At 36.5% G+C, this 14,446-nt stretch overlaps 1 protein-coding gene and 1 pseudogene across 7 annotated transcripts in view; both read left to right on the top strand.

The window, feature by feature from the left end:
* PRDM15 (PR/SET domain 15) overlaps positions 1 to 14,446 on the top strand; it is a 207,776-nt gene that overhangs the window by 170,894 nt on the left and 22,436 nt on the right. For all 7 annotated transcript variants that reach the window (XM_069074875.1, XM_069074874.1, XM_069074876.1 and 4 more), the window contains 2 exons: positions 2,045 to 2,164; positions 5,520 to 5,651. In XM_069074875.1, the coding sequence (XP_068930976.1) occupies positions 2,045 to 2,164; positions 5,520 to 5,651 (252 nt within the window). The remainder of the gene's footprint in view (positions 1 to 2,044; positions 2,165 to 5,519; positions 5,652 to 14,446) is intronic.
* On the top strand, positions 2,177 to 4,408 carry LOC138151418 (large ribosomal subunit protein uL4 pseudogene; annotated as a pseudogene).

The following is a 14,446-nucleotide window of genomic DNA, read 5'->3' as shown; positions in this document are numbered from 1 at the left end:
GTGCACATAATTTCTTTGGGAGAGATTATTGCTAGTAGTTGCTTGGCAGAAGGAATAGGAAAGGCAGCAACCACTAACCACATCCTCAAAGATTAAGACATTGATTCAGGTAAGGAAGGTGAAGTTGTCTTCCATGACCTACCTCCTGGCTTCCTGAGACCTGGCTAGTTACCAACCCAGATGAACAGATCTTCTCATAACTATCGCTAAGGCTTTCAGGAGAGGAAGAGGTATAGATCCGGTATGGTTGTTCTCATGAGACACAGAACTCCCATTGCTAACTAGGACATAATCTGTCCATGTTTGGGAGATAAGGAATAGAGCAAGATTTCCCTCTTCTTATTTGGACAGATTTAGATCTTTGGCAACTTGCTAAATGAAAGTCACAAAGATGTTATCAATACAGGACTTGAAAGTTCATTCATGCCATCTCTTCAGATTAATGGTAGATCTGGTGACTCCTCAAGAACAGGGACTTTTTTGCATCATATGGTACAAATCCATGTAAAGGCCTTTCCACTTTACTGAGGTGTTCAAATTAATGGAAACTGAGTTATGAGCCTTTGATCAGGATTTCAGGGAATTCTTACACTCACTTTCAAATGAACCCTATCACTAAGTTCATTAGGTTAGCAGTAGTCTTTTGGTTGTCTGAAATGGCAAATTGTACTAGTATATGGAAGTATATTACTAGAACATTAATAGTAAGGTATCACTGACTAGTTTTAGGTCAGAAAAATAGCTGCTCATTAAAATGTTATGTGGAATAAATCCAGTTTTCCTAACGGTAAGATATCTGGCTTTTTAAATTTGATTTATGCAAAATTCCTACTGTCCCATTTAAATTATATTTTGTCAGTCTCTTGCCCCTGAAGCTTAGTCTCCGGACAGTGGAAATGTTGGATCAGTAGTACCATAGAATATTCCTTATAATTTGTACTTTAAATTGAATATTTCTGTCATTGCTGATATGTTTATCTCATGGGGCAAGTTATAAAATCTAGGAATTAATTCTCTCAAAAATATTTCACTAATTGTTACAGTGCTTCTGTGCCAAGATAGACCAACACATCCTAAACAGATGTGCAACTGGAAAAATTATCATTAAGCTTATATTCTTTCTTATTCAGGGCTCTATCCTTTCTAAGGATTAATTAATCATGTAATAGAAGAGAAGGAGGGAAGAAAACATGTGCTAGCATTCAACCATGGAAAGAGTAGTTAAGATGAAAACAACTTTTTCTCATATTAATTCCTCTTTTTCTCCAGCCATCTCTTTGTATTAATTTAATTGTTTGGTCTTATTTTTCTCCCCTACAGTTTCTTAAGTAATTTCTCATTACTTTTCTCCCTCTTCAAATGAACAATTTTGTTTTGATTTAGAGTTGTCCTAAGTATAAAATTAGTACTATTTAAAAATGGACAGGTTCAAGGACTATTCAGGATCTACAATCAATAAACCAACAAGCCTTCTGAGGAAGCAGAGCTGCCTCCCTCCCTTTGTAAATTAGTCTATAATTGAGACCTTTATGAATTCAAATTGTTGAGGTTATAGTTAAATATATATGTATGTGTATGTGTGTTTAAATCCACATGATGACCTCTGTGTGATTAATTTTTAAATTAATCTGTTCCCACAATACACTAACCAGTACAATAGAAGTGATAGCCATCTATAGCTAACAAAAATGCTCTAACTAGGTTACTCTGAACAAAATATACATAACACTAATGAGACCCTGCTGAGCTTGTGTTGGGTCAGGGCTCTTAATCTTGAATGACACATCAGAAACTTCCAACCCATCTCACACATCTACCGTACAATAACCAGGATCAAAATAAGCTGACAGAGTTGGTTATCAGAAGACTAAAATCATGATTGTAAATAAAGAAGTGCTGCACTAAATAGATTTGTCACAAATTAATTCAGCTTTCAGACCTGAGTGCATATTTTGAACATGTCTATCTCATTACATAGTTTTGTGCCTTACTCATTAATTTGAATTTTGATGTTTAGTTTAAATTTGATTTAATTTTTTTTAAGGTGTAAAAAGTCATGCATGTGAACAATGTGGTAAATCCTTTGCCAGAAAAGATATGCTTAAAGAACACATGAGAGTGCATGATAACATCAGGGAATACTTATGTGCAGAATGTGGAAAAGGTAGGTATATCATTCTGTTCAATGTAATTCACTTATAATGCATGCAGGAAATAAACAGTGGTGCTAATGCAACACAGATGTGGCAAAATACTTTCTTCACTGTCACATCTCTACTTCAGCTTCACTTAACTTTGATCTTGACTTGAAGCAATAAGAGTTTCTGAATTTCCCTTCTCCTTATCTAGCCAAAATGCTGTTTGTGGCAGGTACTTGGTCATAGTCCAGGAGGCTGAGAAAAAACAATCTCCTTAGTCAATAGACATTCACATATCTGGCACCCAAGGACTGCTGATTTTTGGAAACACCCCCTTCAGTTCCACTTCTCCATCTTTTCCTCCTAACAATAGTTAGAAATTGCTTCAAAGACTTTTGCTCTCTCTGCTAGCTAGATAGTGCCACAGTTCAGCCTGCAGATCACTAAAATGATCCCTGAAATAGCAGATTGGCTTGTTTTCATTTTTACTAAAGAAATGTAATCACCTTTTTCCTGCGGGAGCCATCAGGTGGAGAGGAGCATGGCTCTTACTCTCTGGTACCCACCATGGCTTGTATATGCTCCTTGATATTTGTGTACTCTGAAAAGAAGGAAGTATCTGGCAAAAATTTGTTACCTTGCCTGCTGTCTTTAAGGCTCCTACTTGTCCAAATATTGTGAATTTTGTTCATACCAACTTGAGAAAAAATAATCGGCAATCTCATGCTGTCAGTGACTTAGCAGGTTATCAAACCAATTCTGAGTCCTAGGTCACTGGCAGAGCTGTTGCTCCAATTCCTCGTGTTCAGGGTAGACGGACTCACTTCTGTGGCCAGGGTGCTTTTGGAAATATGTACCAAGAAGGTCACATGTTTGTTCCTACTAAGACGTGGCACCATTGACATCACAGAGTAAATACAACACAAAAACGTTATGCCATCTGCTCTGCAATGACAGCCTCTGCCCTACTGGCACTGGTCATGTCAAAAGATCATCTAATTGAAGAAGTCCCAGAACTTCCTCTAGTGGTTGAAGATAAAATTGAGGGGTATAAGGAGACCAAGGAAGCGGTTTTGCTGCTTAAGAAGTAGAAGACATGGAATGACATCAGAAAGGTCTATGTTTCTCAGCGAATGAGAGCTGCTAAGAGCAAAATGAGAAACTGTTGGATCCAGCATCGGGGACCTTGTATCATTTATAATGAAGACAATCATATTATCCAAGGCCTTCAGAAACATTCCTGGTATTACTCTAATTAATGTGAGCAAATTGAATCTTTTGAGACTCTCTCCTGATGGGTATGTGGGGTGTTTCTGTATTTGGATTGAAAGTGCTTTCTGCAAGTTGGATGATCTGTAAGGTACATGGCGCAGGCCTACTACCCTGAAGAATCACTACAATCTTCCCATGCACAAGATGACAGACCTTACCAGAATTTTGAAAAGCCCAAAGATCCAGAGGGCCCTCTGTGCACCATGCAAAAAGATTCATAGATGAGTACTCAAGAAGAGCCCACTGAAGAACTTGAGAATCATGGTAAAACTGAACCTATATGCCAATGCAGTGCTCCAGAATACAATTCTACGCCAGGCTAAGAATCGCAGAATCAGAGAAAATAAAAGAACTGCCACACTAAAGAAGATTATGGAGGCAAAGAAAGCAGTAGGGGAGAGAAAGACGAAGCTTGTAGGTAATAAGAAGGCTGCAGGAGCAAAGAAGGTTCCAGGGCAAAAGAAATCAGCAGAAAAGAAGCCTCCAGCAGCAAAGAAGACTGTGGAAAAGAAGCTGGCAGCTGAAAAGAAGCCTGCTGCATAAACTCAGCATATCAGCTTATCCATTGGGCCACAATCCATTATGTAAATGTTGTGAATTTCTAAAGAATAAATATGCAAAGTGGCTTTGGGAAAAAAGAAAGAAATGTAATCAACCCATATTAATTCAAACTCTGCTACTTTAGTTTTATAATTCTTACAAGTGCTAGACTAAAGTTAATCTTTTCATTATCATTGAGAAAAGTTCACCAGGCAGAGAATTAGGGGACTCTAGGATGTAATTACTAGTAAAATAAATAGAAGGGCAAATATTTATCTATCTGAAAGAAAAAAAGTCAAATGATTCTTTAAGCCATGTAGGAGCACTCCTTAATAATAATGGCCTTTAATATGTAAAGATGATGCTACTGATGTCTGCCCTTTGAGAAAAAGGAGAGCTATTACTTAGAGGCAATATTTTTCAGCTAACCACTGTCACACATTTATAATCAAATGGTATGACTCTAAGCAGAGACTATACTCCTCAGGCTACCCATGTTTCCCCGATAATAAGACCTATCCCGAAAATAAGCCCTCCCCTTACTGTGTAAGATTCCTCTAAAATAAGCCCTATTGAGATTGCTACTGTAGTGAAGGTGATCCCCTGTGCTACATGCTACATTATGGTACCCTCTGTATGCCCCGTCCCTCCTTCCCCCCGCCATGAAACGCACGCCGCGCTCCGAGCTGCATCCAATCAGAGCTGCAGCAGTGAGCGTGTCATCCTGTTCTTCCCCAGTGATTTGCTTATTGAATAAAGGTACATTTTTTTGTTCACATTTACCTGTTTATTAAAATTGCTGTCAATGTTCATTAAAATAAGCCCTCCCCTGAAAATAAGCCCTCTGGTGTTTTTCTGTCCAAAAAAATTAATAAGACAGTGTCTTATTATCGGGGAAACACGGTAGTATTCTGTAGGTTTGTTCTTTTCTGTGTAGGCACTGACTTGATTTATCTACAATCCATGAATGCCAAGAGTAATGATTTGGTATTTCTTTTAAATTAGTCTATAATTGAAACCTTTATGGATTCAAATTGTTGAGGTTATAGTTAAATATATATGTACATGTATGTGTGTTTAAAATCCACGTGATGACCTCTGTGTGATTAATTTTAAAAGGTAGGTTTAAAGTTTAATATTAAAATCTACATAATGGAATTTTCTTCCATTTAAAAACCTCGTTGCTTTTTAGTGCTGTTTCTTTTTAAAATTAATATTAGGTTTTGCTTTCTTGAAAATACAAATAAAATTATTCAAAACTTTTAAAGCTATTTTTTATTATTGCATAACCTAATGTCAGATACTTTAGATATATAGTCTCAGGATTAAAATGTAGGTTTTTGATGACACTAACTTAATAACTTTGTACCTGCATTGTCAGTTCAAGACCGGGTAAAAGATATGATAAATCCGAATTATACCACAGACTAGGTGCCCTGAGAAGTTAGGTGTGATGAGTTAGATGGTAGCTGATAAAGGAATTCATTCTTGCTACCAGTTTATGTATAGTCCCAAGGGCATGGTAGGATTTGGGCATTATATGCTTCTCTGCTTCTTTTTTTCTCACAGGCATGAAAACCAAACATGCTCTTCGTCACCATATGAAACTTCATAAAGGTATCAAGGAATATGAATGCAATGAGTGCCATAGGAAATTTGCTCAAAAGGTCAACATGTTGAAGCACTACAAAAGACACACAGGTTAGTGAGTAGCTAGAAAGTAATAGGCTTTTCTTCTGTCTTTTCATCTAGATAACCTAATTGTTGGTCAGCCAATGGCCAGATGACTGAACTACGTGAATTCTTGAAGTTCCTTCCATCTCAGTGATATCTAACATTTCTTTAGCATGGCAAGGCAAATACACAGTGACTGAAAATTAATGTAAAATCCCTATCTTCCTGTTTTCTATACTCAACATTATGAGAAAAACACATAATAGAACAAGTTCATATTAGAGATTTTTTTAATTGACTAAAATTCTTGACTAAACTCAAATTTACACCTTTAATTCTTCACTCATTGATTTTCAGAATGATTACCTGAAGATGCAGATCATAAAAACAAAATAAATTTTATTTATCTTTATTATTCAGACCAGTATTTATAACAATCTTTTAGCAGGAACTTAGAATAACATTTCCATTTATTGATATTTTGTTTGAACACATCAATCACTTCACTAAAAACAACCTACCATCTACAATATCTTTTTATTTTAAAAAATTTTAAACAAAATTACCTAATATAGTGATTACAGTCAACCATGTAATTATTTTAAAAAGGTAAACAAAAATGGAAAATTTATTTAATCATTTAGAACCAATATTTGTTGTATTTGATCTGTGTTATTACCTTTTAGTGTTGCCTCCATTTACCTTACCATAGATAAAGTGTGGTTTGTTCTTAGTAGTTCATACAAGTCTTTCTATTTTTCCCTGAATTCTTCATATTCTTTATTCCTTTATTTTGAATGAACCTGTGGTTTCATTGGTAAAAAGCACTCCCACTGAAGAAACTCTATATCATTGCACTTTAGCACATGCAACATATAAGGCACCTGGAGGTCAAATCACTTCCCCAGGGTTACATAATCATGAAGTGTCAATAAGTCAATAAACATTTATTAAGCACCTACTATGTGTTAGTCACTATGTGAAGCACTAGGGATATGAACAAAAGCAAAAAACAAGTACCTGCTCTCTAGTAGCTCACAAGAGACAACATGGAAACAAATATACACAAACTATATGCAGGATTAATAGAAAATAATGAAAAGAGGGAAGGCACTAGAATTAAAGGGAATGAGAAAAACTCCTCATAGAAGATGGGATTTGGGCTGGAACTTAGAGTTAGTCAGGAGGCAGAGATGAGGAGGAAGTGCATTCTAGACATGGGACAGCCAGAGAAAATGCCCGAGGGGTGAGAGATGGAGTATCTTGTTAAAAAAAATGAAAAGCAGACCAACATCACAGGGTCAGAGCATCCCTGGCAGGGAGTAAGATAATGATATGATAATAATAATTTAACATTTATGTTGTATTTACTGTGTGCCAGACAATGTGCTGAGCTCTTTACAAATATTATCTCATTGGATCTTCACAACAACCCTAGGCACTGTTACTATCCCCATTTTATAGATGAGGACACTGAAGCAAAGAGAGGTTAATCACTTTAACAGCTTGAAGGATTGGAGTGTCCAGAGCCTTGCAGTAGGCAGACCAATCAGCAGATTATTGAAATAGTCCAAGCAGGAGGACATGAGGACCTGTCCCAGGATAGTGGCAGTTTCAAAAGAAAGGGATATATTCTCCACTCTAGATATCAACAGCTCTTAGGTATTAGATGCAATATCTCTCTAAGAGGTAGTGTAATGGTGAAATTGACAGGCTTTAGCAGCAGATTAGATGGGGGAGGGGTGTGTGAGAGAGAGTAAGAAGTCGAGGATGACATCTGGGTTACTGAGATTATGGCAGTACTCCCAACAGTAACAGGAAAATCAGGAAGGGAAAAAAGTTTAGGTGAAAAGATGATGAGTTCAGTTTTGAACATGTTGAGTGTAAGATATCTATTGGACATCCAGTTTGAGATACCTGAAAGGCAGCTGGAGATACAAGGCTGGAAGTCATGTGAGAGTTTGAGGCTGGAAAAGATACCGTATATTTGAGAATCATCAGTATAGAGATGGTAATTAAATCCATAGTGCCAAAGAAGATTACCTAGAGAAGTAGTGTAAATGGAGAAGAGAAGGACAGAGCCCTGTGGGACATCCATGACTAGTGGAAGTGACCCATTTGAAAAGCCAGTAAAGGAGACTAAGCAGGAATAGACAGATATGTGGAGAGATGGGACTTGAATATAGTTCTTCCATTCTAAGGCTAGCTGCATCTACTATACCATGCTGCCTCAGCATTCCTTATGGTGCAATAATATTTCATCAAATTATTGTTCCATAATCTGATCTGTCATTTCCCTTTCATTGGATACATAATTTCAAGTTGTTGGGTTTTTTTCCTATTTATGTGCTGCTATAAGTATTTTGGAGCGCTAGTATACTTTAGAAAGATTTCCAACAATAATCAGAAACAAAAACCTCAGGTAAATCAAAGAATTTGATTAATCATTACATTACATCCTGGCTAATCAACAACAACATCATTAACCATAGCAGTACTTTACGAGAAAATAACTTCTTGTATATTGTTGGCTGTGGTGTTTCCTCCTGTGAGAGTAATTGCCTCATCACAAGGCAATTATTCTTAGTGATCTAGTTGTCAAAATAAAAATGCTGGATATTTTAATTGTAACAGTTTTTCTTTGTTTTGAATTACACTGAGAAATGTTTTAGCAAACAACAATTTTTAACAAGTTTCAATGAGTTAAAGAACTGTTAAGGAACCCTTCAAGATTATCTAGTCCAACTCTCTTATTGTACAAATGAGAAAACTGAGGCCTAGAGAAGCCAAGTCACTTCCCTGAGGTCATGCAACTAATTAATAACAGTATGCAACAAGAACTCAAAATTCTTAATTCCCCAGTGAAACACTAATATACATTTATGTCCACATCTACACTCATTCTTTAGGAGGACCTATTAAAATAATTTGTCTTTCTCCTTCCTGACAAATCTTCAGTCTTGTTTATCTGGAAAGTTAAATCTGACCTAGGATGTTTTGCACTTGCTAATAATAATAATCCAAATTCCAAGACAAACCTTTCACTTGATAGAATTATTTTAGCAGACTAATCAAATAATTCAAGTTGTTGAATAGTCAATAGAAATTTTTCAAATGTAAAACTTTTTGAAAGATATCATCTTCCTAAGTTATTATGCCTTACCACAAAATTTCATTTCATTAGATTCCTCCTGCCAATTTAAAATTTGTTGATGATTAATGCAAGGTAATCTGCATGCCTACAAACTTCCTTGGATGTGATAGCCATTTCTTGGGTTCCTTCTCTTGAGAATAAGGCATGTTTTCCCATCACTCATCTTCCTACCATGGCGCAGCAAATATTAAAAGCTGATAAAGCAAATGTTTTACTATGTCTTTACTTCCCTAGGTGTCATGTGATTGGCTTGAAGCTATCAGAATAACCATAGCAGCCAGGGCTCCTGCAGGGGAAATAGAAAGAAATATCTAGATTGGTCTTATTCTGATAAGTAGATGTACCTCTGAGCCCAGTATAGGCCAGGTCACTGTCCATCAGCATGCATTAGTTCTAGAATTACCATATTTAACCAAGTAGGAGGGAACAAGCAACCAGAGCAGCAGCCAAATATGCAGCCATTCATGGAAAAAAAAAGTACAAAATAGACCTCTTTACTTCTGCAGTGACAGCGGCAGAGAGTTGGGAAAGAGACCAAAGTATCTTAAGAGAATAACCCCACTGGTTAGCATATGTCCACCTCGTTATATTCTCCTCATTCCAGTAATTTTGAACTGCAGATGTCATGGTACCAACTCCATTTCCCAAGACCTACTGCCTGCTCCCTATTCCCAAACCCTTCAATGCAATTTCTCCCCAAAATTTACCACTCCAGATCTATCCACCCCTTCCACTGTACTCTCTGGAATGCCTTTTCCTTACTCACATCCTTCATCTTGCACTGAGACCTGACTTCCAGCTAATGAAGTGGTATCCCTGTCCTCCTGTTCTATCACTACTCATTCTTTCACTTAACCTACTTGACTCGTTAGTCATGGTGGGGGAGCTGAGTTTCCTGTTTGCTCATTTTTTATGACCTACTCCTCAACTCTAGCTCAGCTACACACAGAGATGATCATAACCCTTGATCTTGCCATCTCCCATAAGTTTACCACTTTCATGTATGGTAAACTATGGAATTATTTTATCTGATCATCATCTTTAATCTTTCCATTTTTCCCTCTGCCCTACAACTCCTAACCCTATTTATCCTCACTGTGACTGCCAATCTTTCCATCCCTCAGTTGATTTTCCCAGGCTATGTACTAGCTACGCTTTCCTCCATTTTGACCCCCCTGTTTTAACCAATCCAAATCTACACTATCCTCTTCTCAAGTGCCTTTCCTCCTTATGCTGTCGCTAGGGTATATGAGGTGTTCAGGGAGGACTACCAGCTCTGGTGTGAGGACTTGCTGGGTCCTTTTCAGGGCTGCTCATCTACCTTTGGTGTCCACCTTCACCTTACCACATATTACTTTTACTCCAACTCCTCATGACAGACATCTCAAAAAAAAAAAGGGATTATGTATGAAAGATAAAGAAGTTTTAGCTGTCTTGACCTATGACATCAAGAACACAAGAAAGGTAAAAAGTTCCCAATCCTGACTTCTCTCAGCACCCTGTATCCCATTGCCTCCCATGCTTTCACCAGCAGGGCTATATGAACCTACTCATGCATTTCCAACAGAACTCAATAACCCAATCCCCTACCCCTCCTCAGACTCTTCCTAGTGCCAGAACAAAGCTCATCCAGAGAATATAGAAACATAGGGAAAAAGAGCAGGACTATGTGTATATGTTTGTGTAAGTGGGAAGGTAAGTAGAGGCCATGTAGTGTTCCACTAAGCTAAAGGGAAAGAGCCCAACCTCTAGGTGAGGTTAGTTCTGTCCCCACTTGGGGCATAGACCCAAGCTCATGAAATGTGAATTACCAGCATGGGAGGAGGCTGAGATGGCTTTAAGATCCAGCTTCAGGGAAACTGCCATCAAAAGAGAGAGTCAGAAAGTAAGCAAAGAAAAAAGCTTAAAGTTATCAAAGATCTCAGGAAGAAGAAAACTCAATGACTGAGAATAAGCAGATAAACTAACAGGAAAGATAATAGTAGCAAAAGGGAAAATGACCTCTAGATTGGGGAAAAGAGTTCAAGTATCTGAATAAATATTTCAAGACAAAGAAAAATTAATGAACAACTGAGGAAGAAGAGGACCCTGTGGATTTTGAAACAATTTTCAGGATGCTCCTGAATAATTTAAAAGAGAAATAAGAATTTTGAAAGCAGAATTTATGACTTCCATAGCAGAAATAATTGACAGAATAGAAAAACTTGAATCCATAGTTATATCTCTCCAACTAAACAAAAGATAAAACAACTGACTGGGAATGCAAATTCATAAACATGGAAGACAATCTGGAAAAAGAAACAAAAAGTAACAACATTAAAACAAACCAAGATCTCCATACCAGCAAAACATACTGATCTTGAAAATATGATGCTTAGAAATATTTTAAAGATTATAGAGCTCCTAAGGGGCGGCTAGGTGGCACAATGAATAGAGCACCGGCCCTAGAGTCAGGAGGACCTGAGTTCAAATTCAGCCCCAGACACTTAACACAAAAATCTAGCTGTGTGACCTTGGGCAAATCACTTAACCCCATCTGCCCTACCTTCCCCCCTCCAAAAGGCAAAAAAAAAAAATAAAAGATTATAGAACTCCAGAGAACATGACATATCAAAAAACCTGAACAACATAATGAAAGGAACAATACAATGAAACTTCCTAGAACTAAACACAGAAAACAGTGTCAATTGAAAGAATTTACCTCTTGCCTACAGGAAAAAAAAATAATAAAACCTTATGCTGCAAATTCCCAATACTCAGAGAGGTTAATTTTAATAATTTTCCACTGACAAACAACAGATTGTGTAAGCTGCCAGAACTTTGAATGCCAGAATGATCATTTTTGTATTATTGTATTATACAGGAGGTACTAGAAAGCTACTGAAGTTTATTGAGTGGAGGGTGACAAGATCAGACCTGCTCTTTAGGAAAATCACTTTAGTGGTTAAATAGAAGATGAATTGCAGTGGGGAGAGACTTGAGGCAGACATACCAACCAGGCTGTTGAAATAATCCAAATGTGAGATGATGAGGACCTAAACTAGAGTGGTGGCACCATCAAAGGAGATAAAGGGGATGTTGCAAAGAGTGAAATGGGCAGACCTTTGCAACAGATTACATATGGGAGTTAAAAAATAGTGAGGAGGACAGCTAGGTGGCACAGTAGATAGGAGGAGTTAGGAGGACCTGAGTTCAAATCTAGCATCAGACATTTGACACTTGACATTAACTGTATGACTCTGGGCAAGTCACTTAACCCAGATTGCCTCCCCCCCAAAAAAAAATTTAAAAAAAATTGAGCCTGAGGGGCTGAGAGGTTGGTACTGCTTTTTACAGTAATAGGAAAAGGGCAGTGGAGAGGTTTTAGGGGAGAAGATAAATTCTGTTTTGGACATTTAAAATGTCTACTACCGTGTTTCCCCGATAATAAGACCTATCCTGAAAATAAGCCCTCCCCTTACTGTGTAAGATTCCTCTAAAATAAGCCCTCCCCCGAAAATAAGCCCTATTGAGATTGCTACTGTAGTGAAGGTGATCCCCTGCGCTTACATTACGGTACCCTCTGTATGCACCATTCCCCCCCTCCCCGTGAACGCACGCCATGCTCCGAGCTGCATCCAATAAGAGCTGCAGCAGTGAGCGTGTCATCCTGTTCTTCCCCAGTGATTTGCTTATTGAATAAAGGTACATTTTTTGTTCACATTTACCTGTTTATTAAAATTGCTGTCAATGTTCATTAAAATAAGCCCTCCCCTGAAAATAAGCCCTCTGGTGTTTTTCTGTCCAAAAAAATTAATAAGACAGTGTCTTATTATCGGGGAAACACGGTAGACATCCAGTTTGAGATGTTTGAAAGGCAACTGAAGATGTGATATTGGAGGTCAGTAGAGAGTTTGGAGGAGGATAGGTAGATTTAAGAATCATCAACATCAAAATGATAATTTAGTCTCTAGATGCTGATGAGATCACCAAATGAGGTAGTATAGAGGGAGAAAAGAAGAGGGCCCAGGACAGAACCCTGAGGGATACCTGGGAAGGAGTGGTATCAGACCTGTTCAGTTATAGGGTACCAGCATTGATTATGTGTCATTTCTTTCACCACTTTTTTGTAAACAAGGGATTGGAAGACAGAAGGGAAAATGTATAAGGCAAGTTTTGATGGAAGGAAAAGCACAATTAACAATCATAACCATTAATGTTAATGGGATGAAGGCTCCTATGAAATAAGTGAAAAAAATAGAATGAATTAGAGAGCAAAATCTAATAAGTTGTTTACACAACAAAAATAATTCACACAACATTGAAATTAGGAATTATAACAATTTATTGTGACTCAGTTATCTTCAGAATTTCAGATGAGATCATGAACTCTGAAAATATGACAAATAAATGGCATAGTTAAAAGAGATAAGACTACATTGTTCTTTGATAATGCAGCAATATAATACCTAATATATTCATTAAGTGGAGCATTTTCAAATAATAGCATAGATAATACAATAATATGATACCTAATATATTCACCAAATCATATAGCATCTACATGATTAAAGGAAAAGTCAACTGAATTACAAGGAAAACTATAATATTTGGAGACCTCAACATGCTCCTTTCAACATCTTGACAAATCTAAGAAAAAGATAAACAATAAAGAAGTTAATATTGGAGTATAATTTTAGAAATGTTAAAAATAACATATCTCTAAAAGTTACTGGATAGGAATCAAAATAAGTATACATTTTTTTACATGTACATGGCATCTTTACAAAAAATACACCATAAAAAGAGCATAAAAACTCATAAATGCAGGAAAGTAGAAATATTCATCATATTATTAATCCAATGCAATTAAAAATATAATCAATAAGGGGCATTTGTAGAATGGATTTCAGACTTAAATAGAAAATAAGTTTTAATTCTAAAGAATTGTTGGATCAAACAAATTCTAGGAATAATAAATAATAAAATAGTGAGATGACATGCTGAAACTTTGGAGTTATAGCCATACTGCTCATTAGATAGAAGGTTTAGATCCTTGAACACTTTAATCAACAAAGAGAGAACAGTTTAGTTCATTGGGCATGCAAATAAAAACAAAAAGAAACAAAAATAGAAATTCTGAAAAATAAAATAAAAAACAGAAAACACCATTAGATTGACTAATAAAAGTAGGAGCTAGTTGTTTTAAAAAAAATTTTTAAATAGAGAAACTTTTAACTAAATTAATATTCCCACAAAAGAGGAAAACCCAACTCCCCTCCCTTCAAAGGAATTTGCAACAGAAGAAATAAAATAAATGATTAGAAACCGTTTTGCCCAATTATGTGCCAACATAACTGGTAAGTGAAAATCTCAAAAAATAATGGAATTAGAAATAGAGTTTAGATAGCGTGATCTCAGAAAATGAGTTTGAAAAGCCATCAAAACAGAGGTAAAAAACAATATTAAAAATCCAGTAAATTCTATCAAACGTTAAAAAAAATAATTCCAGTGTTACATAAATTACTTGCAAAAATAGCAAATGGGATCTTACCTAATTCTTTCTATGAAACAAATATGTTCTTGATAGCTAAGCCAGGAAGAGACAAAACAAAGAAAATTGATGCAAAATCATAAATAACACATTAGCAAAGAGATTACAGCAACATATTAAAAAGATTATATACTG

Source organism: Petaurus breviceps, unplaced genomic scaffold (genome assembly GCF_028583685.1).
Source record: "Petaurus breviceps papuanus isolate PSGF00001 unplaced genomic scaffold, PetGlider_PUasm1.0 90897, whole genome shotgun sequence".
Classification (NCBI taxonomy): domain Eukaryota; kingdom Metazoa; phylum Chordata; class Mammalia; order Diprotodontia; family Petauridae; genus Petaurus; species Petaurus breviceps.
The sequence above is the reverse complement of the archived record's forward strand: the minus strand, read 5'-3'. Positions and strand labels throughout refer to the sequence as shown.